The sequence below is a fragment of the Petaurus breviceps genome, unplaced genomic scaffold, assembly GCF_028583685.1.
Source record: "Petaurus breviceps papuanus isolate PSGF00001 unplaced genomic scaffold, PetGlider_PUasm1.0 229, whole genome shotgun sequence".
Classification (NCBI taxonomy): domain Eukaryota; kingdom Metazoa; phylum Chordata; class Mammalia; order Diprotodontia; family Petauridae; genus Petaurus; species Petaurus breviceps.
In genome coordinates, this window is record NW_027185903.1 from 29594704 (window position 1) to 29622682 (window position 27979).

General features: G+C 38.8%; 1 protein-coding gene across 4 annotated transcripts in view; it reads left to right on the forward strand.

The window, feature by feature from the left end:
* The first annotated feature begins 24298 nt into the window (after window positions 1-24298).
* The window catches only part of SREK1 (splicing regulatory glutamic acid and lysine rich protein 1), a 55255-nt gene continuing 51574 nt past the window's right edge, over window positions 24299-27979 (forward strand). For 3 of the 4 annotated variants that reach the window (XM_069096438.1, XM_069096439.1, XM_069096440.1), the window contains exon 1: window positions 24299-24671. In XM_069096438.1, the coding sequence (XP_068952539.1) occupies window positions 24511-24671 (161 nt within the window). In that variant the 5' untranslated portion in view covers window positions 24299-24510. The remainder of the gene's footprint in view (window positions 24672-27979) is intronic. The other variant, XM_069096441.1, reaches the window with a different exon arrangement.

Here is a 27979-nt window from a genome sequence, read left to right on the forward strand (position 1 = left end):
TCCTGGAGAACAGAGGATGAAACTCATATCCCTCCTCTCTGTAGAGCGGCACGAACCATCAGAGCTGTCTTTTACTGTCAGGGTACAATGGCTGGCTGGCATACAAAACCACCAGAAGAATATTGGTGTTAAGAAAGTGGGCCTTTGTTTAAGGGAGAAAATTGTGATCTGTATTCTCTGAAGCTATCATTTTTGAAACTATAGAGTTATGCTTTGCTAGCAAAAATTTGCCTATTCCAATCTTATATTTTCATAAAGACAATCTTGACATGTATGTAGCTAATTCTCCTAAAGATTTTACAAAGTTAAGCTAGAAGCCTTTCCAATAAGATTAGGGGTGAATCAAGGATTCACTTTATCACGAATATTATTCAATATTTTACTAGAAATGTTAGCATTAGCAATTAGAAAAGAAAAAGAAGCTGAAGGAATTTAGAGTAAGCGATGAGGAAACAAAGTTATCACTCTTTGCTGATGATTTGATAATACTTAGAGAATCCTAGAGAATCAACTAAAAAACTACTTGAAACAATTAACTTTGGCAGAGCTGCAGGATGTAAAATAAACCCACATAAATCATTAGCCTTTCTATATTACCCACAAAGCCTAGCAGCAAGAGATAGAGAAATTCCATTTAAAATAACTGTAAACAATATAGAATATTTGGGAGTCTTTCTGCCAAGACAAACCCAGAAACTATATGAACACAATTACAAAACACTTTTCACACAAATAGAGTCTGATCTAAACAATTGGAAAAATATCAGTTGCTCATGGGTAGGCCAAGCTATTATAATAAAAATGATAATTCTACCCAAATTAATTTACTTAATTCAGTACCATACCAGACTATCAAAAAATTATTTTGTAGAGCTAGAAAAAAAATAACAAAATTCATCAATTAGAGCAAAAAGTCAAGAATATGAGGGAATTAATTTTAAAATATGCCAAAGAAGGTGACCTAGCTGAACCAGATCTAAAACTATATTACAAAGCAGCAATCATCAAAACTTTTTGGTTCTGGCTAAAAAATAGAGTGATGGAATAGATCAGGTATACAAGACAGAGTAGCAAATGACTATAGTAATCTACTGTTTGATAAATCCAAAGAACAGCTTCTAGAATAAGAACTCACTATTTATTTGACAAAAACTGCCGGGAAAACTGGAAAATAGTATGACAGACATTAGGCATAGACCAACATCTCACCCTCTATACCAATATAAGATCAAAATGAGTTCATGTTTTAAACATAAGGAATGATATCATAAACAAGGAGATCAAGGGATAGTTTACCTTTCAGATCTGTAGAGAAGGGAAGAATTTATGACCCAACAAGAGATGGAAAACATTATGAAATGCAGAATGGGTAATTTTGATTACATTAAATTAGAAAGCTTTTGCAAAAACAAAACCAATGCAGCCAAGAGTAGAAGGAAAGCAGAAAGCTGGGAAACAATGTTTACAGCTAGTGTTTCTGATAAAGGCCTCATTTCTCAAAGAAATAGAGAACTGGGTAAAATTTATAAGAATGCAAATCATTCCCCAACTGATATATGTTTGAAGGATATGAACAGGTAGTTGTCAGAGGAAGAAATTAAGGCTATCTATAGTCATATGAAAAATGCTCTATATAATTATTGATTAGAGAAATGCAAATCAAAACAACTCTGAGGTACCACCTCACATCTATCATATTGACTGATTTGGCAGAAAAGGAAAATGATAAATGTTGGAGAAGATGTGGGAAAATTAGAACACTAATGCATTGTTGGTGGAGTTGTGAACTGATTCAACCATTCTGGAGTACAATTTGGAACTATGCTCAAAGAGCAATCAACTGTGCATACTCTTTGATCCAGCAATACCACTACTAGGTCTGTATCCTAAAGATATCATTAAAAAAAATAGGATCCACGTGTACAAAAATATTTATAGCAGATTTTTTTGTGATGGCAAAGAATTGGAAAATTGAAGGGATGCCCATCAATTGGGGAATGGCTGAACAAGTTGTGGTATATAAATGTAATGGAATACTATTGTGCAATAAGAAATGATGAGTAGGTGGATTTCAGAAAAACCTGGAAAGACTTACATGAACTGATGCTGAGTGAAGTGAGCAGAACCAAAACATTATACACAGCAACAGCAAAAGTGTGTGATGATTAGCTATGATAGACTTAACTCTTCTCAGCAATGCAATTATCCAAGACCAGTCCAAAAGACTAGTGGTGGAAAATGCTAATCACTAGAGAAAGAACTATGGAGCCTGAATGCAGATCGAAGCACACTCTTCATTTTTTTGTCTTTTTCGTGGTGTTTCTCTTTTTGTTCTGTTTCTTCTTTTATGACATGAGTAATGTGGAAATATGTTTACATGATTGTATGAGATTGTTTGCTGTCTTGGAGAGGGGATATAGGAGGGAAGGAAGGAGAAAAAAATTGGAACTTATAAAAAATTAATGTTGAAATGTAACTGAAAAAAACACTTAAGAAAAAAAGGTTTTACAAAGTTAAAAAAAGGCATTTAAAAAAGTAAACATTATAGATCATTAGTTACTGAGAATCTCTCAAATGCCTTTTTTCAAAATAGTCAACTACCATTTATCAAAATCCTACCATATGCAAGGCACTATGCTGAACCCTGGGGATACAAAGAAAGATAAAATTCTCAATTTTATAGGGAACTGAGTAAAATTCATAGAAAAAGAGCCATTCCTCAATTTATAAATGGTCAAAGGATAAGAAAGGCAATTTTCAGAAGAAAAAAATCAGTTATCTATAGTCATATAAAAATGAGCTAAATAATTATTAATTAGAGAAATGCAAATTAAAGCAATTCTGAGGTAAAACTTCCAACTTATCAAATTGGCTAATATGACAGAAAAAGAAAAAGATAAATGCTGGAGAGGTGTGGAAAAATTTAAACACTAATGCACTGTTGGTGGAGTTGTGAACTCGTCCAACCATTTTGGAGAACAATTCTATGTACTTGAACAGAATAGAGTATGTGGAGTATGCCTGAATTCTGTTTAACAAGGCAAGGAAGGGAATATATTTTAGAGAGTTTTCTATCAAGAGTAATGAAGGCAATACCACTTTGCATGTGGCTCTGCTTGGTTTCAACTGCACAGAACATGATCCCCCACACCAGTCCCTTGCAAATGACTACTGGACCACTGAAAACGAAGAGAAACATCCATTCTCATGTAGAAGTGAAGTGATGCTGGGATTACTTAGTCCAAAAGTTTTGGGAAGACTCTCACCTTGTTCTCTTCTCCTGCCTCCATGAATGAAATCAAGCAGGTGTTACTTCTGGCACAGGGGTCTGAAAGATTTCCATCTGGCAAAAATAGGACTCTTCCCAGAAAATGAATCAATAATTATCATTGTTACAGTTCTTGGCTTCCTTCCAAATAATCACTCTGGCCAAATACTGCATTCTCAAATCTTTTTCTTTCTTGTCCTAGGTACTCCCTTGTGGCCCCTCTCCATTTTAGTTGAGCAAAAACAGACAGTTTTATAATGCAATAGTTAACCATATCTATCATAAAGCCAATTTAAAGAAAAGGAACAGAAGGTTCAACAAATGAGGACATGGGGACCACTAGAGGGATAGTGAGAGCACTGGCCCTGGAGTTAGGAGGACCTGAGTTCAAATTTGACCTCAGATACTTACTAGCTGTGTGACCCTGAGCAAGTCATTAACCATGATTACCTCAAAATAAAATAAATCAGGATCTGTCCAATTATTCTGTGTAGCTCCAGAACCCAGTGCTGAAGATCTCATCACTGCAGCCCCTCTTCTCCTTCTGTGATTGCTTTTCACAGCTCCACTCTTGTAGTCCCTCATAGTTTCTCCTTTTTTCAACTTTTCTACCTCTCTTGCAGTTGCTGTCCTCTACCTTTTCTGCACACTCTCCTCTTAGTGCTAACTGCTCTTCTGGCATTCGACCTCCACTCTCCCAAACTCTTAGGTCGAAAGGGGCTAGCATGCCACTCAAGTTCAACCTGTCAGGCATCTCCCTTAGGAGATCAGTTAAGTGGATGGTTGACCATCAGGCACCTGAACCCATCGATACCACGAAGGAAAATGAACCAAAATCACCCAATTAAAGGTGAGTCTGCAGACTGACTCCCTAGATGGAACAGTATCTTGAAACTCCCTAATGGTTGAAAAGAGAGAAGCAGATTTATCCACAAGAAGAACAAAGAGACTTGGGAGAGGAGCTGGTGACTCATGATACACACTGTTCCTAGAGAGCCACCACTAGCTTCCAAGTCCACATTCCAGAGTTGAGTCGCCCCAGGCACACAGGTATGCCTCACTGGTGAGACAGTGTAATTCAGGATTATGGATAGATTGTTGTATTTTTATTATTCCTATTTTTTCCTTCTATTGAGTGAATTGTTGTTGTTCAGGTGTTTCAGTCGTGTTTTGATTCTCTGTGACCCCATTTGGAGTTTTCTTCACAAAGATACTGGAGTGGTTTGCCATTTCCTTCCCTATTGAATAAATATGCTATCATTATTATTGATTTTGACTTCCCGTTTAATAAATGTCTGGTTTTTAAGTCAATGATAACATCTGTGGCTGAATTTTTGTAAAAAGCACACAAATAGGGGCTTGGGAGTGACAATGGTAAGGAACAGGAGTATATCCATCCACATCAGGATTATCTCTAGTTGTTGTTCAGTCACGTCTGACTCCCTGTGATTCCATGGTCAAGTGTAACGTTAATGGAATTTAAGATTGGGAGCCCATTAAGGGAAACTTGTTTAGGGGACCCTTGCTTGTAGGAAGGCTTTCACACCTTTTGCTCATTTCTAATTAGGCACTGAGTCACAGGGTTGTGATGCCCTCTGGCTCTGAGAAGTATATATATACTCTGAGTTGGTATTTGGCTTTGGGGGCTCACTTAAGAGGAGAATCTTGTGATTCCCTAGTTGAGATTCTGAGTGACCATATGTGCAGAGCCTGCTCAAATGTAAAGGCTCTCTTGATCCAGAGATATATGTAAAGTGTATAGTTGATTCAAACAGTGAGAGCCCTGTCTGTTGGTCTTTATTTCTCTGCTTGTGTTTTCTCTGAAGTTCAGGGTGCTGACTTTTCCCCTGAACTAGTGAATGTAATTAAACAAGATTGTTGATCCCTTAAACAGCTATCTTTCCTAGTAAAGCAGATCTAACAACCTGTGTTAGCAGCCATCCTGGGTAGGCCAGTGAGGTTGCCACTACATGGAGTTTTCTTGGCAAAGATACTAGAGTGGTTTACCATTTCCTTCTCCAGTGTTTCCCCATTTTACAGTTGAGAAACTGAGGCAAATTGGGGTTCAGTGACATGCCCAAGGTCACACAACTAGTAAGTATCTGAGGACAGATTTGAACTCAGATCTACACAACTCTGGACCACCATTCTATACAGTGAGCCACCTAGCTGCCTGTTATTTGCAGTACTCTGAGTTTTAGCTATGTTTCTGCCCCTCTGGTGATATCACTCTGGCTTGTAGGTACATGTGGAATAAATCAATCAGCTCCAGGCCAGGAATGGAGAGAGTTTGAGGAGAGTTGGCAGTTAATGCCATGCCTTTAGATATGCTACCTTGTCAGTATGAGTGAGTTGGCACCATATCAGGGCTATACCTACAATTCTAAAAGCCTAATTACTTTTTTGGAATCTTGACTAACACCACTCCCTCAGCCTCCTCTCCCCTCTGATTGGAGGGATGGAGAGTGGAGTACCAAACTCCTCCTAATACTTTCTATTATAGAGGGCAGAAACTAGACTTTATGGGCTCACTCTACTCTTCATCTGCCTCTTTTATCTGCTGTTCTACCTGTTTCTACTCCACAGAACAAGATACCCCTCCCAGGTTAAGGTATACTTCTAATCTCACCAGTCCGATAATTCAAGGCTCCACTGATGCTATCTCCCTCAGCTTCCTCTGTACAGTACAGCCTTAGCATAGACTAACATCTCTCACCATATACCAAGGTTAAGTCAAAATGGATATGTAATTTAGACATAAAGTGTGAGACCATAAAAAAGTAGGAGAACATGGAATAGAAGGGAAGAATTTAGTACCAAATGAGATAGAGAGCATTATAAGATGTAAAATGGATAATTTTGATTATATTAAATTAGGGAGGTTTTGCACAAACAAAACCAATGCAACCAAGATTAGTTGCAAAGCAGAAAGCTGAGAAATAATTTTTATAGCAAGTGTCTCTGATAGATGTAGGTGAAGATGAAGAAATCAAAGCTATCTATAATAATATGAATAAATGCTCTAAATCACTATTCATTAAAGAAATGCAAATTAAAACAACTCTGAGATACTACCTTTCACTGGATCAGGAAGGGGAAAAGGGAGGGAAAGAGGGACAGAATTTGGAACTCTAAATATTTTTAATAGTATTTAATTTTTTCCAATTACAAGTAAAGACAATTTTTAACATTACTTTGAAAAAAAAATAAGTCCCCAAAATTTTCCATTACTCTCCCCAAAAATGGTAAGCAATTTGAAATAGGTTATATATGAGCAATTATATAAAACATATTTCCATATTAGTTATGTCATAAAAAAGAACCAAACCAAAAGAAAAAAAACACAGAAAAAATAAAGTGAAAATAGAATGCCTTGATTTGCATTCAGACTCTATCACAGGGCTGCACAACATACATCCTGTAGACTGCTTGCAGCCCACCAAAGGATTTCGGGAAGGCTGGAAAAAAAAATAGTATGTTAAAGAAAGCCCTTGCCCTGCTCCACCCACCTTCCTCTAGTCACTGTAGTGCCTGTCATGTAACTTGGCTGGTGGATTGCCACAGCACATTCTCTCCTGTTTGTCACGTGACCTTGCAGCAACCAACCATCATCAGTCTGTCTCTGTTCTGAGAGGAGAGATTTCATGATAAATAAACATCTTAAATAATAAGTGTAATTAATTGATATTAATTGAAATCTCCTCCTTTTGATATGGTTCATTTGCAAAATCATTTGATCCTTAATTATACCTTTACTTGGAAAGTGAGTTGCTAAAAACCTGTTTGCAGCCCAAATAAGCTTAGCCTATTATAATTTTGGCTCCTACCTATTGCCAAGTTGTGCAAATCTGTTCTTTATCTGGATGTAGATAGCATTTTCCATCACGAACCCTTTGGAATTGTCTTGGATCATTATATTGCTGAGAAGAGGTAAGTTATTTATAGTAGATTGTTGCAAAATGTTGCTGTTACTGTGTACCATGGTCTCCTGGTTCTGCTCATTTCACTTTGTATCAGTTCATATAAGTCTTTCCAGGTTCTTGGGAAATCTACCTGTCCATCATTTCTTATAGCACAATAATATTCCATTACCTTTATATAGCACAGCTTGTTCAGCCATTCCTCAGTTGAAGGACATCCCCTCACTTTCTAATTCTTTGCCACCACTAAAAGAGCTGTTATAAATATTTTTGTACAAATAGATTCTTTTCCCTTTTAAAAAATATTTTTGGGATACAGATCTAGTAGTGGTATTATAATGTTGGATCAAAAGGTATGCACAGTTTGATTGCCCTTTGGGCATAATTCCAAATTGCTCTGTAGAATGGTTCTATCAGTTCACAACTCCATCAACAATACATTAATGTCCCAGTTTTCCCACATCCTCTCCAACATTTGTCATTTTCCTTTTGTCATATTAGCCAACCTGATAGATGTGAGGTGGTACCCTCAGAATTGTTTCAATTTTCATTTTTCTAATCAATAATGATTTAGAGCATTTATTAATATAATTGTAGATAGCTTTGATTTCATGTGGAAACTGCCTGTTTATATCCTTCGACCATTGGAGAATGACTTGTATCCTTACAAATTTGGCTTAGTTCTCTATGTGTTTGAAAAATGAGGCCTTTATCAGACACACTTGCTGTTAAAAAAAAATGTTTCCCAGATTTCTTCTTTCCTTCTAATCTCAGTTGCATTAGTTTTGATTGTGCAAAAACTTTTTAATTTAATGTAATCAAAATTATCCATTTTACATCTTGTAATGCTTTCTATCTCTTGTCTAGTCATAAATTCTTCCCTTCTCCATAGATTTGACAGATAAGCTATTCCTTGCTCTCCTTTTTAGCTTATGGTATTATCCCTTATGTCTAAATCATGTACCCATTTTGACCTTATCTTGGTATAAAGGTTGGAACTCAAAACTTTAAAAAAAAAAACAACAAATGTTAAAAAATTGTTTTCACGTGTAATTGGAGGGGGAATGAAATATTATTTTAAATTGAAACATTATTTTAAATTATTTTTAAAAAATAAGGGATAGCTAGATGATTAGATTTTGTAGTCATGATATCTGATTATTAAGCCTCTCTCAAAATGTTACTCTGCTATTCTCTGACTGATAGATCAACAGTATGTCCCAGTCCAAGCCTCACTTGGTCTTTTTGGGAGATTTGGTAGTTCAGAATAGGTGTAAACAGCAATTGTTTCTGTTTTGTACAGAAACCCTGAGTCTTCCTCTCCTGGGCTGTTATTTATTTATTTGTTTATTTGTTTATTTATTTATTTAGACTAGGTAAAGAGGTCATCCTTTGCCTCATTTCTACCTAAATCTTAAACCTTAGTTTTAAGATTCTTTGCCTCAATTCTTTTATTAAGCCTAATCACTGAATAGACTTTGCCTCAGTCAAACGGAGACCTGTTAAAGGCCTTAGCTTGAAAAGGCCAAGGTTCCTTGTCCTGATCCCTATCTGACCACTGGACCTAGATGGCTCTAGAAGTGAAAGTAACTTTGCAACCTCTGTGAGTAGAAAAGGAGGTGCCTGCTGGGGACCAAACTGGAAGTGGCCAGTTGGACAACATGGCTTCCTTCCTTCCTTCCTTCCTTCCTTCCTTCCTTCCTTGTGGGATGACTTTCAATGAAGTTTCCCCATTCTGAATATCATATATATACATGTATATACATACATACATATATATATATAGTATTTTGTAATTAAGTTCAGTATTGTATCCCCATATGTATATGTAAGTCATTGTGTATTTCAAGGTAATGTAAGAGCTATTGAGTATTAATACAATTGATTGGATTAACTATTGAGACCAAATTAGAGGTGTTTTTAGTTTGGGGAAAGGAATGGTAGTGTGAGAGGTAGCAAAGGGTTAAGTTTCTATAGAACTGCAAGAATTGCTGAAACAAGACTACTGATAAAAAGTACCAGACAGTAGCCTTGGGAAGAAGTTTGAGTTCCCAGTTCCCAGAGAACTCATAGATAATACTAAAATGAAATAATGTAGATAAAAGGAGCTGGAAGCAGCAGGTGGATTTGACCAATCAGAAAGCAGACAGTGGCCTTGGCATACTCAAGCCCAGATAAGGACACATCTAGGTTGAACTGAAGGGGGTTCAGTATTCTGAGGTTGTTACTGTGCTTGTGTAATGGACCTCATGTATTATGTATGTTATCTAACAAAATTAGAGCCTCATTAGTAATAATCAGGTTAATGTTTGGGAGGGGCAGGTAACCCTTGCTTATTTAACCCAGTTTCTGCTTCTGGGCGCCCTCTCTCTTGGTGATGTCCCAGAGACTGGACCGCCCACTTCTCGAGAGATTCTAATAAAACTTTCTACCTTTACTTTGAGAGGTCTCCCAGTAGTCAATTTGGGTTAGGGTCTCCATATTCCACATCCTTCCTTCCTTCCTTCCTTCCTTCCTTCCTTCCTTCCTTCCTTCCTTCCTTCCTTCCTTCCTTCCTTTCTCTCTCCCTCTCTCTCTCTCTCTCTCTCTCTCTCTCTCTCTCTCTCTCTCTCTCTCTCTTTCTTTCTTCCTTTCTTTCTTCTTTGCCTGGGTCCACCTATGGTATCACACCCTTATGTGCAAGTACTCTGCCTAAAGGGAATGTAAATTTTTAATCTCTTAAATTTTTCTTTTCTTTTAAAGACCAGCCTTAACTCCAAATCACTCTTACTCTCATGGATTGGCCGGCCAATAGTAGGTCCCAGGCCACGCCCTACTTGGTCACTATTTGGGCCCTGATTGGCTCAAAATGAATGTAAATACAATTATTCTGGTTTAGACCAGAAACCCTGAGGGTCTTCTCTTCCCAGATCTATTACTTTTAAAAAGGCCATTCTTTGCCTCATTTCTTATTAGGCCTAATCACTGAATAGGTTTTGCCTCACTCAAACTAAAACCTGTTAAATATCTTAGCTTGAAAAGGTCAAGGTTCCCCACTGTATCCTGGGCCATCTCCAGTTGTCCTGATCTCTATCTGGCCACTGGACCGAGATGACTCTAGAGGTGAAAGTGAGGCTGGTGACTTTGCACAGCCCTCCCTCACTTAAATCCAATTCACTTGCATGTCATGGCATCACCTTCCTGATATCATGGTTCTTTACAGGACAAACAGCAAGCAACCTAGTCTTCATCACTGAATGCTCATTGCCTCAAACAACCTGGGGAAGATCTTAGCTTAAAAAGGTCAAGATTCCCCTCCCTTTGCTCTCTCTCAGTGAAGTTCTCTTTCTTACCACTTCATTTTTTTTTTTAGATCATCCCATCATAATCAACTCACATTTATACCCACTGTCTATGTAGACACCTTCTAAATACTCTGATTCTCAGAAGTTACATGTACCATCTTCTCATATAGTAAGCTGTTTTATTTTATTGAATTCCTTATGATTACTCTTTCATGTTTACCTCTTTACATCTCTCTTGAGTCTTGTATTTGGAAGTCATATTTTCCATTCAGCTCTGGTCTTTTTATCAGGAATGTATGAAAGTCCTCGATTCCATTAAATATCCATTTTCCCTCAGAAGGATTATAATCATTTTTGCTGGGTGGGTTATTTTTGGTTGTAATCCTAGTTCCAGAATATCTTTTTTCCTCATAATCCCCCCAGAATATCATTTTCCAAATCCTCTAATCCTTTAACATGGAAGCTGCTAAATCTTGTGTGATATTGACTGCAACTCCACAATATTTGAACTGTTTCTTCCTAGTGGCTTGCAGTATTTTCTCCTTTACCTAGGAGCTCTAGAATTTGGCTATAATAGTCCTGGCAGTTTTCATTTGGAAATCTTTTTTAGGAGGTGATTGGTGGATTCTTTCCATTTCTATTTTACTCTCTGGATCTAGATATAAGGGCAGTTTTCCATGATAATTTCTCGAAAGATAATGTTTAGGCTCTTTTTTTTTTTTAAATCATGGCTTTCAGGTAGTCTAATAATCCTTAAATTATCTTTCCTCAATCTATTTTCCAGGTCAGTTGTTTTTCCAATGAGATATTTCACATTTTCTTTCATTCTTTTGACTTTGCTTTATTGTTTCTTAATGTCTTCTCCACTTGCTCAATTCTAATTTTTTGTTTGTTTGTTTTGTTTTGTTTTTGTTTTTTGGAGGGCAATTGGGGTTAAGAGACTTGCCCAAGGTCACATGGCTAGTTGTTCAATTCTAATTTTTAAGGACTTCTTTTCTTCAATTTGCACCTCCTTTTCCATTTGTCCAATTCTTCTTTTTTTTTTCAGTGAATTTTTGCATCTCTTTTATCATTATGCCAATTCTGGTTTTTTAGGCATTATTTTCTTCATTATTTTTGTGCCTATTTTACCAAGGTATTAATTCTCTTTTCATAATTTTATTCCATCACTCTCAATTCTTTCCCTGATTTTCCCTCAACCACTCTTATCTCTTTCTTTAACTCTTGAAGGAATTCTTGTTGAGCTTGGATCCAACTAGCATTTTTCTTCTAGGTTTTGCTTGAATATTTTTCACATTGTTGTCTTCTTCTTGAGTCTATATTTTGGTCTTCCCTGACACCATAATAAATTTTTATGGTCAAGATGGTTATTTTTTGTTTATTTTCCAGTCTATTTATTGATTTTGAACTTTATGTTCATGTTGGGTTCTGCTACCCTTGGGGTGGGGAGGCACTGTCCTAAGTTTCAGGCTTTTTCGTGCTACTGTTTCCAGAACTAGTTCTAGGGGTTGAAAGTTTTTGGCCAATATGGTGTGATCTAGGAAGCTGTGAGGTCACTGCTCTCCTGATCCTTACCCAAGTAGGGGGTCCTGGTCCTCTGTAGCCACAAGTGCTAGCACTTCTGTTAGCCCCAGAACTGTGACCAGGCCCCCTGCTCTGCTGCAGCCATAAGCACAAGAATTCCTCCCTGCCCCTGGTATGGAGACCCAGAACTTTTTATGGGCAGTTTGATACTTCTGATCTACAGCCATTACTTAGTAATAACATCAACTTTTATGGATTCAATAATCATTTCTCTTCAGGGGAATAGTAAAAAGAGCATTGAATTTGGAGTCAAAAGACTTTTTTTTTTAAAGCTCAGCTCTTCCATTTACTACCTGTGTGAACTTAGAGAAGTTAGTCTACCTCTCTGAGTGTCGGTTTCCTCATTTGTACAATTTAGAGGTATAACTAGATGATTTTGAAGGTCCCTTTCAGCTCTAAAAATTGGAACCTATTATGTCCAAATCTATAGATCTAACCCTAATCTTTCCTTTGAACTTTACTTCTGTGTCCTTAGCTTGACTAGATATCTGATGTCCTATCAGTATCTCACACACATCCTGCCCCAAATGGAGCACATTTTCTTATCCACTAAACATCTCTTTTCCTCCCAAATTTCTGATTTCTATTGACGGCATCACCAACCTCCCACAGTTACCTAAGTTCATAACTTTGGAGTCATCCTTGACTTTTCTTTCTCTTTCATGTCTTTTTAAAAAATTAATTTTATAATTTCCCCCTAATTAACAAGTGTTTATTTTCTCTTCCTAACCCTCCCCCAAGAACAACTAAAAAAGAGAAAACTCATAACATATATGCATTGACAAGTAAAACACACATTGATCATATCCAAAGATGTATGACTCGTTCTGCATTTCAAGTTCATCATCTCTTTGTTAGGAGGCGGCTGTAGTGCTTCATTTTCATATTCCTTTGGAATAACAGTATTCCATTCTATTAATCAGAACTCTTAAATCTTTCAAAGTTGTTTTTCTTTATAACTGCTATCATTCTGTAATTTGTTTTCTGAGTTCTGCTTACTTCACTATGTACTGCTTGTTAAGAGGTCTTCCTAGTTCCCTCTGAAACTATAATTTCTTCTGGAGCAGTGAAATTCTACTACATTCATATATCACATTTTTTTAACTCTTCTTTACTATGTAGTTTCCAGTTCCTTGCCAATTATCCCTCTATCTATACTACAAATATTTTTGTGCATATGAGTCTTTTTTCTCTCTCTTTGATATCATTTGGGAACATACCTTGTAAAGGCATCATTGAGTACCAGAGTGTTATCAAAGGGAATGAAAATTCAATGCCTTTTTTGGGTATGGTTTCAAGCTGATTTCCAGAATGACTGGACCAATTCACTGCTCCAGTACATTAGTGTTACCTCTTTTCCTACAGCCCCTCCATCACTGACCATTTCCTCTTTTGTCATCTCTCCCAGTTCAATTGCTGTGATCTAGAACCTCAGGGTTGCTTTCATTTGAATTTCTCTGTTAATTATCTAGAACCTTTTTTCATTTGATTATTAGATTAGATGTCTTCCTTTGAGAACTGCCTGTCTGTATCCTTCGACCATTTATCTATTGCTTCTCATTTATGATCAGTAATAGTGTCTGACTTAGTAAGTGCTAATATTTTAATAGGCCTCCCTATTAAGTAGGAGCTTAATAAATGCTTGTTGATTTATGGCTCGATCAGTTGCTAAATATTATTGATTATTGCAGTCTCTTCTGTATCTGCCTTTAGCAAACCTAGTTCAGGCTCTATGCATCTTGTAATGTGGTGACCATATTTTCCAAAGTGTTCTTCCTGTTTTCAGGCCTCACCTTTTTCAATCCATCTTACATAAAGATGTGAAAGTAATATTCTTAAAATACAGGTCTGCTCACATCTCTTCTGTGCTCCATAATCTCTAGGTCAGGGTTCTTAACCTTTTTTTTCTCTAATGGGCCCCTTTGGCAGTCTGCTGAACTCTCTGGAACCCCTTCTCAGCATAATGTTTTTAAATTCATAAAATTTTTAAAAATAGCAATGTAAAGGAAATCACTTACAATGTGATGCAATTATAAACATATATGTATATAAGCATATTTAAAGCATAAAAAAATTAAAATGAATTCACACATCCCAGATTAAGAATTCCACAAATACAAACAAATAAAATACAACCTTTTTAGGCTGATGTTTAAGGCTCTCTATAATCTTGCTGAAGTCTACCCTTTCAGCTTTATATTTATATTATGTATTCTATTATTTATATAGCATATTATATGTGTGCAATATAATGTATGCAAACACATTGATTATATATGTAATATTATATTCTGCTACAAATGTGTTTCTGTTATATATCACACACACACACACATTTTTTCATTGCCAAAGTTTTATTCTGAAGCTCTTACTTTGGAATCTTATATCACAAAAAGACATGTTTACAAGTATTATAAACTGAGATAAAAAAAACCAAACTTCTATCATCGCAAAGTAAAACTGTGGAAATTGTTCTAAACCATTTAAAAAAAATGCAGACCCAAACTTTTTTATATATAAACTGTACACAAAATGAGGCACTATACATTTTTGTTTGTTCGTTTTTGGATATTAAAGTATGAAGGTCACAGAGTTTCTCAAGAGTCCCATCCATAAGTACAAACGATACACTATTTACGTAAATATATTTTTACAATCCATAAGCTAACAAAATAACACTTTACAAAGAGAGAATCTTCAAAAATGGATAGGCGAAGGCTGGATGGAGCCAGAGGAGGGCTGGGTGACAGCTGTGAGCTGCTACTTCTTTAAGTGCACTGGAGACTAAGTTTACAAACAGGAAGTACCCTCTGAGTCAGGAGGGAGAAAGTTTCCAGAGGGTTCTACAAAATTACACAATTCCAATATCTAATAACTTCAGATCATTTCTACTTTGACATTTAAAAATTTGGAGACTAGTCCAAATAGATGTCCATCTTCCTGTCCTAATGGTATTGAAAGTGACAACAGAGATTTCTCTGACCTTATCTTCCACTGGCAGCATTGATGCTTAGAAAAGGCCTTTCACTTTCTTAAAGTTCACCTGTTTCCAAGATGGCAGCACGATATATTCTTCTCTGGTCATGTCTAGTGCAACTTTGAAGTCTTCATCAGGAAGGTAAATTTCTTTTTTTAAATTATATTTTATGCTTATTTTTAGTTTACATCATTCATTTCTACAAGATTTTGAGTTACAAATATTCTCCCTGTCTTTCCCCTACCCACCACCCCAAAACAGCGATTCCACTATATACCTCCTCCCCCAATCTGCACTCTCCTGTATCCTCCCCCACCCCCTCCAACTTTTCAGTAGGGCAAGATGGATCTCTATACCCCAGTGCCTGTATATCATTTCCCAGTTGCATGTAAAAATAATAATAATAATAATAATAATAATATATGTATATATATACTTTTTAAACATTTGATTTTAAAACTTTGAATTCTAGATTCTTTCCCTTCCTCCCTCATCACCCACCCTTACTGGGAAGATAAGCAATTCAATATAGGTTGTACATGTGTAGCTACGCAAAACATTTCCATAGTGGATATATTGTGAAAGATTGACTATATTTCCCTCCATCCTATCCTGCCCCCCACTTATTCTTTTCTCTACTTTGACCCTGTCCCTTTTCAAAAGTGTTTGCTGCCGACTTCCCTCCCCTCCAACTTGCCCTCCCCTCCATCATCCCCCCTCTCATCCACTTTCCCCCTACTCTCCTGTAGGGCAAGATACCCTATTTAGTGTGTATGTCATTCCCTCCCTAAGCCAAATTCAGTGAGAACAGGGTTGACCCATTCCCTTTTGCCTCAGAAAGGTAAATTTCAAGCTTCAAAAGATCGACTCTTTCAGGGGCCTGGCTAAGAGATTAGCTAGTGGATAAATGTTTGTTTGTTTTTTTTAGAAGGCTTGGCTAACATGTCTTCCCTAAGAAGTATCTGATTAGAAACTTCTGTATCCATTTCTGTGATTTCAGCAATGTCTTTTCTATGTTTCCAACTGGGAAACATATTGGTGAAGTTTGGAAGTTCTAAACCAGTATGAACAAGGTAGGACTTGGGGTAGGTTTCTTGACATTTTTTTCCTTTGCAGTACTGAAGCACCATCTCCATGGCACACTTTTCGTCATTGCCCAGCAAATCCTGGCAAAGCCTGTTATCTTGTTCTCAAATGGCTACCAGATTTGCCAGAGATACACTTCATGGTGGTTGTCAATGAGGAAAAGTGCTGGTTATGGGGCACTATATAGATCTTCTAAGAAGGCTATGGAATTGACTAGAGAAGGATCCTGTGCAGGATACATGAATTAGGTGACTGAGAAATCTCCAGATAACTACTGAGGTTGAACAGGTGAAATTAAACTTTCCAGGATCTGGTAGCTTAAAATTGTAGGCTTTCTGATCTTTCCTTCCTAATGCATCCCAGAATCCCAATGGTTCTGACCCTTCATCACACTCATGTATTGTCACTTTGTTGCTACTTTGCAATCCTGCTTCCAGTAGACATTTTTCTTTGATTTTATTTGCTGCAGTTCTCCCAACATTTTTTGTGTGGGCCTGTGCTTTGCACCCATGCCAAAGGTATAAGAGGATTTTATTGATACTGAGAACAGTCATGGAAATCCTGCATCTCAGACTGTTACAGTGACAGGAAACTCCAAGCACATTTCCTTCAGTGGGAAGTTCTCCTTGGACGCAGCACAATCTCCAGTCACTTTGTGAATTTTCCTCTTCTCACTTCCTTGCATGTACAAGCACCCCTCCTTGGAAGCATTGCAGGATATTTATACAAAGCATTTATGTTTCACTTTAATATTTGCAAAATGTTTAGCAAATATTCTCTCATTTTGTCCTCACAACATCCTTGGGAGGTAGGTCCTATTATTATCTTCACTTTACAGAAAGTGCAGTTTAAAGGAAGTTAATGATCTGCCCAAGGTCAAATAAGTAGCATTGGAGGTCACATTTGAACTCAGGTCTTCCTGATTTCAGGTCCAGCTTTCTATGTCTTTATGCTCTGCACCATTTTCCCTTCACTCATGGCATACTCCACCCAAACTGGACTACTAGTTTCTCCAACTCAATATTCCATCTCCCTCATTCCTGTGTATTAACACAAGGCACCCCTCATGCCTAGAGTACACTCCCTCCTTACTTTGCTTCTTGTTTCTCTCCTGAGAAGTGAGATATCTGTAAAGTGGTTAGCACTGTGGCTAGCACATAGTAGGGGTTTAATGAATGCTTGTTTTCTCCCTTTCAGTCCAAGGGCTATCGTCTTTATGATGTCTTTCCTAATTCTTCCAGCTGGTACACTCCCTGATCATCTAGAACAGGACCTTTCTTTGTACAATGTAGTAGAAGTTGAATAAATATCTATTCAACTGAATTAAAAATGAACTTACAAAATAATTTACCTCTTCCTAGAATATAAAAGAAAAAGTTTAATCAAAAATTCTTAATTTCTTTTCATTGGCATTTAAGTTTTTCATTTTTGCCTTTTTAAAAACTTAAAATCTTAAGTAGGTTAAAAGAAGTGGGAATGCAAATTCTGGAAAAGACTGGGGTGGGGGGGGAGGAGGAATGACAGAGTTTGATAGCTTTCTTCAAAAATTCAAGAGTTATCACGTGAAAGACAAACTACATTTCTGTGTAGCTCCAGAGGGAAGAATTAGTACCACTGGATAGAAATTATATAAACAGAATTCAGAGAGGCTCACTTTAAGGAGCTTTTGGAAGCTAGGTAGTGAAGTTGATAGATTTCTACCTGAAGTCCAGGAACACCTATATTCAAATCCAACCTCAGATACTTGTGTGACCCTGGGCAATTCACTTAACTTCTGTTAACCTCAATTTTCTCATCTATAAAATGGGGATAAATAATAGTACCAATCTTCTAGGCTTATTGTGAGGATAAAATGATATATCTGTAAAGCTTTTTGTGAAACTTCAAGTATTATATGAATGCTAGTTATTATTATTGTTATCAAAGGAAGAACTTTGTAACAATTGGACCTCCCTGAAAACAGAATGAGAACTGGTCTATCAATGGATAGGCTACTTGCTGGGAATGCTGAGAAGAGGATGTGCAGGTAGGGGATTGAACTTTTTGACTTAGTTCAACTCTAATATTCTATAATTCATTTCAAAAGCACTCCCTGCTTAAAAGAAACATCTTTCTTGGTTTTGAAATAAATTCTATTAATAATTTATAAGAAATCTTTTTTTTTTTAAGCAATTGGGGTTAAGTAACTTGCTGAAGGTTACACAGCCAGTTATTTCTGGGTGTGGTGCTAAGTATCTGAGCCCGGATTTGATCCCCAGGTCATCCCGACACTGAGCCAGTGCTCTTACTTGCTGAGCCACCTGGCCACCCCTAAGAAATCATTTTAAAATGAACATTTCAATACATGCAAAACAAAAAAGGAGATTCTGAATGAAATTGTGAATTTATTTTACTATTTTTTAAAAGAGTTTATTGAAGGCAACATGGTAATAACAAAAATGCTCTGATTGTGTTCCCTTCTGAACTTTTAGTTTTCTTCTATGTATTTCAAATGTTTCATTGATGTCCTTTTCTTTCTTTTTTTGCATTTCAAACACTACCCACTAACCTTCCCAAATATATGTCTCACTTTGTAACAAATATAATCAGACCAAATCAGAACCATGAAGTGAGTTTGATACCAAAGGAAGAGGCCAAGAGGTTCCAGATTGAGTTTAATCAATCATTATTGTATGGGATTTGGTGTGTGGTTTCTCAGACTGTTCACTAGAGTATTAGGAACCATAAACCTAAGTTTTGTTTTCCCAGAAATCACATGATTTAAGAGAAATGAAACTTTAGATATCCTCCTGCATAAGCTGTTTTCATCTTTACTTTACCTCTAGTCAGCCCACCATTACCCCATGTACCATATTAGGAAAAGTAACTGCAAGAGCCAACTACAAAGTAAAGTTTTGCATAGATAGTAATATACGAGAGGGGTGAGTGGTCTTATGCTTATTTAACGAAGTTTTTGCTTCTGTACCTTGGCCTCCTCTCCTGGGCATTGTTCTAGCAACTGGACCGCCCACTTCTCGCGAGATTCTAATAAAACTTTCTACCTTCACTTTGAGGTCTCTGAATAGTCAATTTGGGTTAGGGTCTCCGTATCCCATACATTATGAATACTTACAAACAGGGGCAATCTGGGACCACTGCCAGATTCAGTGGATCCTCACAACCCCCCCCCCCCCAATCCCTGTGGTAATTATAGAAATCAAACAAAAAGGAGGGAGAGCCACAGAGTACTTCACTGCAGATTGGTAGATATTTTGGGTTTTTCTGGTGAGTTAATATTTTGCCTAATATTTTAGTTCATACTTATATTGAATCCGGTTTCCAGACATCTCCAGGTATTTACCCAGTGTGGTTGGGTAAATGTCCAGGCACTCAAGGTTGGGTCCTGGTCATGTACCAGTCGTATCTAAGTTATGACGCAGTGTCTGAATTATGACTTTTGTATCTAAGTTACAATTTTTAACAGGTCACCATGACTGGGCTTCCACCTTTCCCAGAGTTTAAGTTAATGGCTTTTGCTTCTTACTGTGTATTATGACTTTTCCCCAATACAGACCTCACATTGGTCCTGTCTGAAAATATATGTCTCATTCAGTACTAATATACTGCTAGGCCCTTTTCTCTGAAAGAAAGTAAGTAGTATGCTTCATCCTTCACCTTTTGAAGTCAAGGTTGATCATTGTATTGAACAGTGTCATAGTCTTTTTGTAAGCTGTTTTCCTTGTGGTCATCATGTAAATTATTCTCTGGGTTTTGCTATGTCATTAAAATTTAAATATAATTACCTATAACTGTATAGAAGTGATTTGTAAATAAACCTCTTTTTAACTCCACATGAAAAGCTTAGTATTTAAAGGAATCCTACAGTATAATAAAGCATCCTCTTATAATATGAAAACTGCTCTTATCTGATAAGTTAGGATTTTTATATGTTGAGTTCTCTTAAAGATAAACCTTCATATTTGCTAAATTTTTATTACCTTTCTAATAAACATATCATATATTCTTGTATGAACTTAAATATCCAGCATTTAGATGAGTTCTTATCCTTACTGGCTCTTTCTATAGCAGCTGCTATTTACCAGCTTTCTAAAACTTCAGGTAGAAAACAAACTGGCCATCTGAATTTGCCTTGCAATCTCCCTTCTCCTTAATCTCTTTCAAAGACTTGTTCATGTGTAATCTTTTTGAATTAAGTGGAGAATGGTTTGTATAGTCTAAATACTCTTTCCCTTGTTTTTGAAAACATAGCCTACAGCTTTTAAATTTTTCTTAATTAGAGTCACAGAATCAAAGCAGTTAAGAGTTTGAAGCTTTTGGTAGTGAGAAGGATGGAATAGGTCAAATACAAATTTTTATCAACATAGATAACGGTCTTTGAAAGTAAAGAGGAAGGTGTCAATGGAGGGGGAGACAGAAGGTAACAGAAGGAATGTAGCAGCAAACACCCCAGCATACCCAGGACTGCTGCTAGCACAGGTTCTTTGATCTGCTTTTCTAAAGGAAAGCAATTCAAAAAGGGTTAACAATCTTAGTTTAATCAAACATATATCATTTACCTAGTTTAGGGAAAAAAGTCAGCACCCTAAACTTCAGAGAAAATACAAACAGAAGTTACAAGCTGACAAAAAAAATACAGAGAAAACGACACAATTTAACAGACAGGGTTTCTAGCTGTCTGACTATCACATACCTACACAGTTAGTTACCAAAGAGAGAAGCACCAAATCTGGGTTTTCAAGGCGGGGTAGGGGGCTCAATGGCTGCCTAGAATCTCATCTGACCAAATCATAAGTGAGCTCGAAAGCAAAACCTCACATCTGAGGAATATATATATCCTTCTCCAGGGTCAGAGAACCTCACAACCTTCGTGTCCCACTGCCTAATTACAAAATAACAAAAGATGTGGGTCTTCCTGAAAAATAAGCCTCCCCTAAGCAAGCTTCTCTTGTTGGGTTCCAAGTGAGGCCCATTAAGGGGCAGGGAAGATCTTCAAATCCCCTTACCATTACAAGGGATAACTGAGATATGACTGGTGGAGAGTGCTGGGACCAGTGGGTGTTGGGTCTTATACAGCCTAGCAGTCAGGGCCTTGAGTGAATGGCCAAAATCACTCAAGTCCTCAGCCACACCATCTAGCACCACAGGGTGCTCTGGGGGTAGGCTTTCTCAAGTTATCAGAGAGAATGGCTGCTCATTACCCTTTGCTTCTTCCACTCTGTGCCTAATGTGGATGTTCTTACATTAGCCTCCACACGTCTGGACCATGCAATCAAGTAGCATGTACTTGGCCACCGTACTGCTTGGGAAAATAGCTTCCTTTTGCCTCGTACCCACTTTGTTTCAATTAATTTAATTCACCAGAGCTTTAATCTGAATGACAGCAATAAATTAAAGCAGGTTGTTCTCAGTGCACCAAGTGTGTCTTCCCAGCCTTCGACACGTCTAGTTGTTGCATCAACTCCAAAGTGGCAGAGGAACAAAAGCTCCAGAAGGGTAGCCCCTATTAATCTATCCAAAATGCGCTAAAGTTTCAAGAGTGCTCTGCAGCTTTAGCCTTAAACCTTGGTTTTACCCACAGGTGAGTACATAGCCACATCCCACTTTTTTCTTCTTGTCTGGCCAAATATACACATTTAATTGTGTCTCTCTCCCTTTAATACTGGGCAAATGAGTTTCCCCCACTACAGAATGTCAGCTGCCTAAATTGCAATTCTGCCAGGACGGGAAGAAAGATGAAATGGAAGGGTTCCCGTAAGCAGGAATTTGGTGACCTGGGAATTCTTCCTTGTGGGAAGAAGAAATGTTTCCTCTTTTCCTGATCTAGAGTTGGCACTTCCCTTTCTGTGCTTCTCTGCCTATTCTTAAGAGTATTTCTATATCAGCTTCAGCCTTACCATCCATTTGCCCTTGCTTTTCCTCACGAGACTCGTAGGGCCAATGTGTTATTCATAGCACCTATGGCTACGAATATACAAGAGTAATTCTGAATTGCAAAATATAACAGACTCTCCACATGGAACACAGAACCAAAACATTTATTCAAACACCAGAAAGCCAAGTGTCAACACCAGAAAGTCAAATCTATCATAGCAACAAAGAAATCTATACCTAGTAACCATGTAGGGGACACCGCCATTCTCAAGCCTTCCCCCTGCTAGGGCCTTCCCATAAACACCCTCTCACTCATAGCTTGCTGCCTGTTTCCTCTCTCTCTCTCTCCCTCAGTAGTTACTCTGACCAACTTCCTCTGAGATCTGCTCCACCTGTTCAGCAAGCTCCTTCCACTACAGGTTTCATGAGACTCAGGCAGGTCACATGGGCCTATTAGTGGGTGGGAAAGATCTTCCCATTAAGCTAAAAATACATTAACAATACAAGACCCCTCTTCCCTTCATGGATTTGTACTAGTATTTCCCTCTGGCCTGGAATGCACTCTCCCCTCATCAATACCTCTTAATATTCCAGGATGCTAGGTGAACATTGAATAGAGTGTTGAACTTGAAGTCAGGCAGACATTTATTGTCTATATGACCATGAGCATCTCAGCTTCAGTTTCCTTATACATAAAATGGAGATAATAATGGCATCTACCTTACAGGGCTATTGTGAGAATGAAATAACATATAAATTGCTTGACAAATGTTAGCTATTATTTTTATTGTTCCTTAAATATTCTATTCTAGTACCTTCTATATAAGGAATTTGTGACCTTGTGTGTGTGTGTGTGTGTGTGTGTGTGTGAGACCTGCACCCTTTTGGCAGTCTGGTGAAGCCTATGGATCCTTATTCAAGACGTTTTTAAATCCCCAAGAATTAAATCACAGTCTGTTGCCTGTGCTTGGAATTCTCTCCTTTCTCATCTCCAACTCATCTTTCTTAAATTCTTAGCTAAACTTTCATCTTCTGCAAGAGGACTTCCCCCTTCCACTTAATGTTAGTGTCTTTACCTTTGAGACGATCTCCAGTTTATCCTGCATGTAACTCGTTAGTACCAATTGCCTGCATGTTGTCTCCCGTATTAGACTGTAAGATCCTTGAGGAAAGGCAGGGACTGTTTTTGCCTTTCTTTTGTATCATTAGAGGCTGACCATAGTGCTTGGAAGTCAGACAGTGAATAAGCACCCACCAGGGCAGCTGCCAGATGGCTCTGGAGGAGAAATTGAGGCTGGTGACTTTGCATAGTCTTCCTTCACTTAAATCAATTCACTTGCAAGTCATGGCATCCCCTTGCTGTGATCAGGATTGCCAGTGATGGTGCTCTGTTCACTGCGCCACCTAGCCCCCTGAAGCCTTACTTTTGTTTGAACTCCCAGAGGTCTGAAGCCTTCTATGCTTTAGCATGGTCCTAATTATGCCCAACGCGTTCTCTGTCCGATGCCCTCTGGGAATGGGACTGGGGCTTCCTACGACCGAGGAACTGTGAATTTCTTAGATGATTTGATCTTGCAAGATTAGGAAAAAGTTAGGATTTTAGCTGGGACTTAAAGGAAAGCCTGGGAGGCCAGAAGGGGGAGATGAAGGAAGACAGCATCTCCTGCATGGGGAAGGGCCAGTGAAAACGCCCAGCGTTGGGAGATAGTGCCTGTCTGAGGAAAGCAGTAAGGGTGTATGTGTGTATATGTGGGGGAAACTGTATGATATACAATACGTAGGGTGAGAGAGGAGCCCGATTATATGTAAAGTAAAATTTTTCTTAATTAAAAAGCCGCCGAGCCACGTTCAGAACCGTATTCTCTATGAAGCCTTCCCCGATTCCCCAAGCGGCTAGTTGCTCTCCTTCCCCAATTCTATCTTGTTCTCCTATGGTGTACTTTTTTACGTACGCGTAGCCCTCCGCCCACCAACAAATGTAAGCTCTTTGCGGGCAGCGTCTCTTTCCCTTTCTCTTTATATCATACCCAGCTCAAGCTCAGGCGCCTAGCCCTGGCAGCTACTTAAAATAGCGATTACAGATTTGATTCGAATCAGCCAGTAGGAATAAAGCCGGGGCCAAAGGAGCCCAGCACATTTCGAGGGCACCCGCAGGTTTGGTTTGGTTTGCATTAGAATCCCTGCCTCAAACCCCCGAGTAAGAGGCAGAGTGCACGCGGCCGTGACGCACGTCGGCTCGGCTCGCGGGGGAGGTGCGCCCCAGGTGAGGGGCCCCAGGACGGGTTGCCGGGGCGACGCTTCCGCACGCGCGGAGGGGGCGGCGAGCCCAGGGCGCGCGCAGCCCGGAGGAGCAGGGGAGTTGTGAGCAGGGTGGCTAGACCTGCCCGGCGCCGCCACTCCGCGGTCGGGAGCGCGCTCACTGCCGCTCCTCCTCTCCGCTCTTCCTCGCTTCTCGTCGGCGGCGACGACGCGGCGTAGTAGACGTTGGGGCTGCGGGAAGGCGACGAGCACCGGATCGGGATGAATAGCGGCGGCGGTTTCACCTTGGGCCTGGGCTTCGGCCTGACCAACACGGCTGTTATTCAGGTGACTAACTTGTCGTCGGCGGTGACCAGCGAGCAGATGCGGACCTTGTTCACTTTCCTGGGAGAAATCGAAGAGCTGCGGCTCTACCCCCCGGAGTAAGTGCCTGGGCTCTGCTGGGGGGGAGGGGCGCGGGGCGCGGGCGCCATAGAGACCGCGGGCTGGGGAGGGGGGGGGGCCCTGGGCACGCGTTGGGCCACGTGACCTCCAGGCGGCCGTCGCGGCCATGTTGGATCAGGGCACTGGGACACCCGCCAGTCGGCGGGTTCCCATCACCCCGACCCCAGCTCTCGCCTCGTATTCACCCGAGTTGAGGCACTGTAGCGGAATTAGGGGTGTCGTGATATTGTTCAGACTAGAAACATTTCGCGATAGTGTCAGAAGAAGGGCTTTGTTCCTTCTCTTCCGGGGGGATGGTAGTGGGTTTTTTTTTTTTTCGCCTGAATCTAAGATGGCCGCGGACGGGCCTAGGCCGAGCGCTTTTGGCGAGAGCTTGGGCTTAGCTTTTCCGCGGAGGTGGCATTGGGACCGGTGGCAGGCGTGGGAGCTAGCCCCGGCCTGGCTGCCTGCAGCCCTGTCTTGGGTTAGGCCCTCCGACAGCTCGCGGCCCAGCCCCGGGCGGGCTCCGGAGTGGGGCTTCTCCAGGTCTCGTGACCCGGGCCCATCGTCTTTTGCCACCCCTTCCCATTTCCTCCCGGGAAACCCCAACTTTGTCTTCTGCCCCACGTCGGGAGCCCTCTACACTTTGGCTTGGTTATTTTGAGGTTTGTCTTAACGGGATGCTCAGACTCCACGTCCTCAGACATGAGGTTGGGGCTTTGGTTAATAACAGGAAACTTAGGAAAAAAATGAGGGGGGGGAGTCATTGTATGGTATATTTCCCGCAAAACCCTGTCTTTTATTTCTCTTAAAAAAAATCCTAATTTCCATACAAACCTTTCTCCTATCCAGTTAGCTATTTCTTGTGTCAATAAAAAAAGTAGTTAAAAAACTAACCTGTCTTGTTACCGCATGTCATTTCTTGCAGTTTTTGATAATGTGATTGCTCTAGCAAAACAGCTGAATCCACTTAAACATAATATATTATTTCCCCCTTCCCCCTGGGAGTCCATTTATTTATTTTTAACATTTAAAAATTCTTTTTGAGCTCCAAATTCTCCACCTCTTTCCATTCCTTATTCCCACCCATCGGAAAGGCAAGCAATATGATACTTTATTAATGTATTACTTTGTAATAGAGGCCTTGGAGGGTTTCTTAGGTGCTACATAAGATTGGCTGTCAGTTACATGTTTTTACCTAAATATTTTAAAATGGAATAGAGTTCTTGGAGGTCCTGAAGACCCGGGTTTAAATCACATCTCTCAGTTACTTAACCTTTCTGTGCCTTTGACTGTTCCTAGACATTAACTTTGTGGAAGGAGACCTATTTTTTCACTGGTAGAAAGCTGCCCAGGAGATGGGGGAAAAACTCAACGCTATTTTTTTTTTCAAGAGGGTGGACTATAGTAGTAGACTCAAGTCCATGTTTCTGCTTTGTCCCTTCATGACCAAGTCAACAAACATGTCCCCAGTAATAACCCTATATAACCAAAAAAAAAAAAAGAATCATCATCAAGGACATGGAAGAAATACAACAAGAACACAAAACTCCACAAAGTAACTTCTTATCCCTTTCTTTGTATTTACACTATTGGTGGTAATGGAAATTATAGGATTTTAAATGTAGAATTGTAAAGGATCTTCGAAGGCATCTTGTCCAGCACTCTTTATTTTACAGGTGAGGAAACTGAGACCCAGGGAAGTGAAGTGATTAGCCCAGGGAATAAGTACTAAAGCCATTATTGGAATTCATCATCATACTGCTTCTCTTAAAAAGTTTTCTGTTGGAGGTGGCATTTGAATTGTGTTTAGAAGGAAACTAAAGATTCTTTGAGAGTGGAAATTAGAGGGAGTGCATTTCAGATGTGTGCAAAAGGACAGAGGTAGGAGTTGGAATGTTATGTGTGAGGAACAATTAGCAGGTCAGTTTGACTAGAATTCTGAGTGCTTGAAATATTAAATAATACTTGAAGGGAAGGTAGAAGCCCTGTTGTGATAGGCTTTAAATGTAGCCAAACTGAGGGTTTTGTATTTTTTTCTTAGCCACAGTAGGGTGTCCCTTCTTAACATTCCTGCCAAAGTAATTTTTCTAAGAATACATAGTTGAGATAGGTATACCCCTACTTAAATACTAAGACAAATTTACACTGCCCCAGACTAGATTACTAGTGATTTCCTGATCTTGTATTCTCTTTTGTACCTTAGTGTGTTTATATTGGCTGTCATTTGGAATGAATTTCTACCATACTTCTAGCAGTTGAAATCCTTCAAGACAGCTCAACTGCCACAGTCTCTGTGATGCTTTTCCTGATTGCTCTAGCTAAAACGGATTCCATATGCTTGAATCTTTCATACTTTGATCTCTTTTATATACTTTTAACATTTAAAAAATCCCTTGGGGCAGCTAGATCACCAGCCCCAGAGTGGGGAGGAGGAGGGATCCGTTCTGGCCTCAGATACTTAACACCCACACAAAATAACTGGCCATGTAACCTTGGGCAAGTTACTTAATCCCAATTGCTTTAAAAAAAAATTGATGCACCTGTACTATTAATATTTGTCACTAATGTGTGTAGATCTTTCACTATAGAATTGCTCATGATGGCTTTCCAGTGGGGGCAGAAATGACCATATTAGAAGAAGCTTTATATAAAGAAAAATTTGTCTTTAAATGGACACAGTTGTGAAAATGAACTTAAAAAAATGAATTTAACATGTTCTTGCTCTTTTTTTTACTCACATGAAAGCATGTTTATACCCCTAAGATATGCATTAATAGAAAAAATTCCATATTTACTTCTAAAGAGTCATAAGATAGAAACCACTTAGGCTTATGAATTAATTACATGAAAATTAATAGCCATCTAGTACATAACTTAATTCTTAGAAAACCCTCAATACTGTCTTATAACCAGTTTCTTTTATATGTTTAACCTATTATAATGTGTTGCAGTTATCCATTTACTCCTTGAAGAAACTATTATGGGAGGGGTATGAGAAAGGGAATAAGCATTTCTATAGCAATTACTATATCCCAAGCACAATGTACCCTTTGTACAATTCTGATTCATTCGGTCCTCAAAACAACTCTGTGGAGTAGATGCTATTATTATCATCTCAATTTTATGTCTGAAGAAACATCTCCTGTAAAGATATAAAGAATAAAAATAACATAAGTCCATGGAAACAAAAGCTGAAATTCCCCTACACATTAAAAATAAATCATTATAAATCAGAACAAATCGTTACAAATAAATCATTATAAAGCTTAAAGTTTGAAATTTTTTTTTCATGTAAAACATTTCA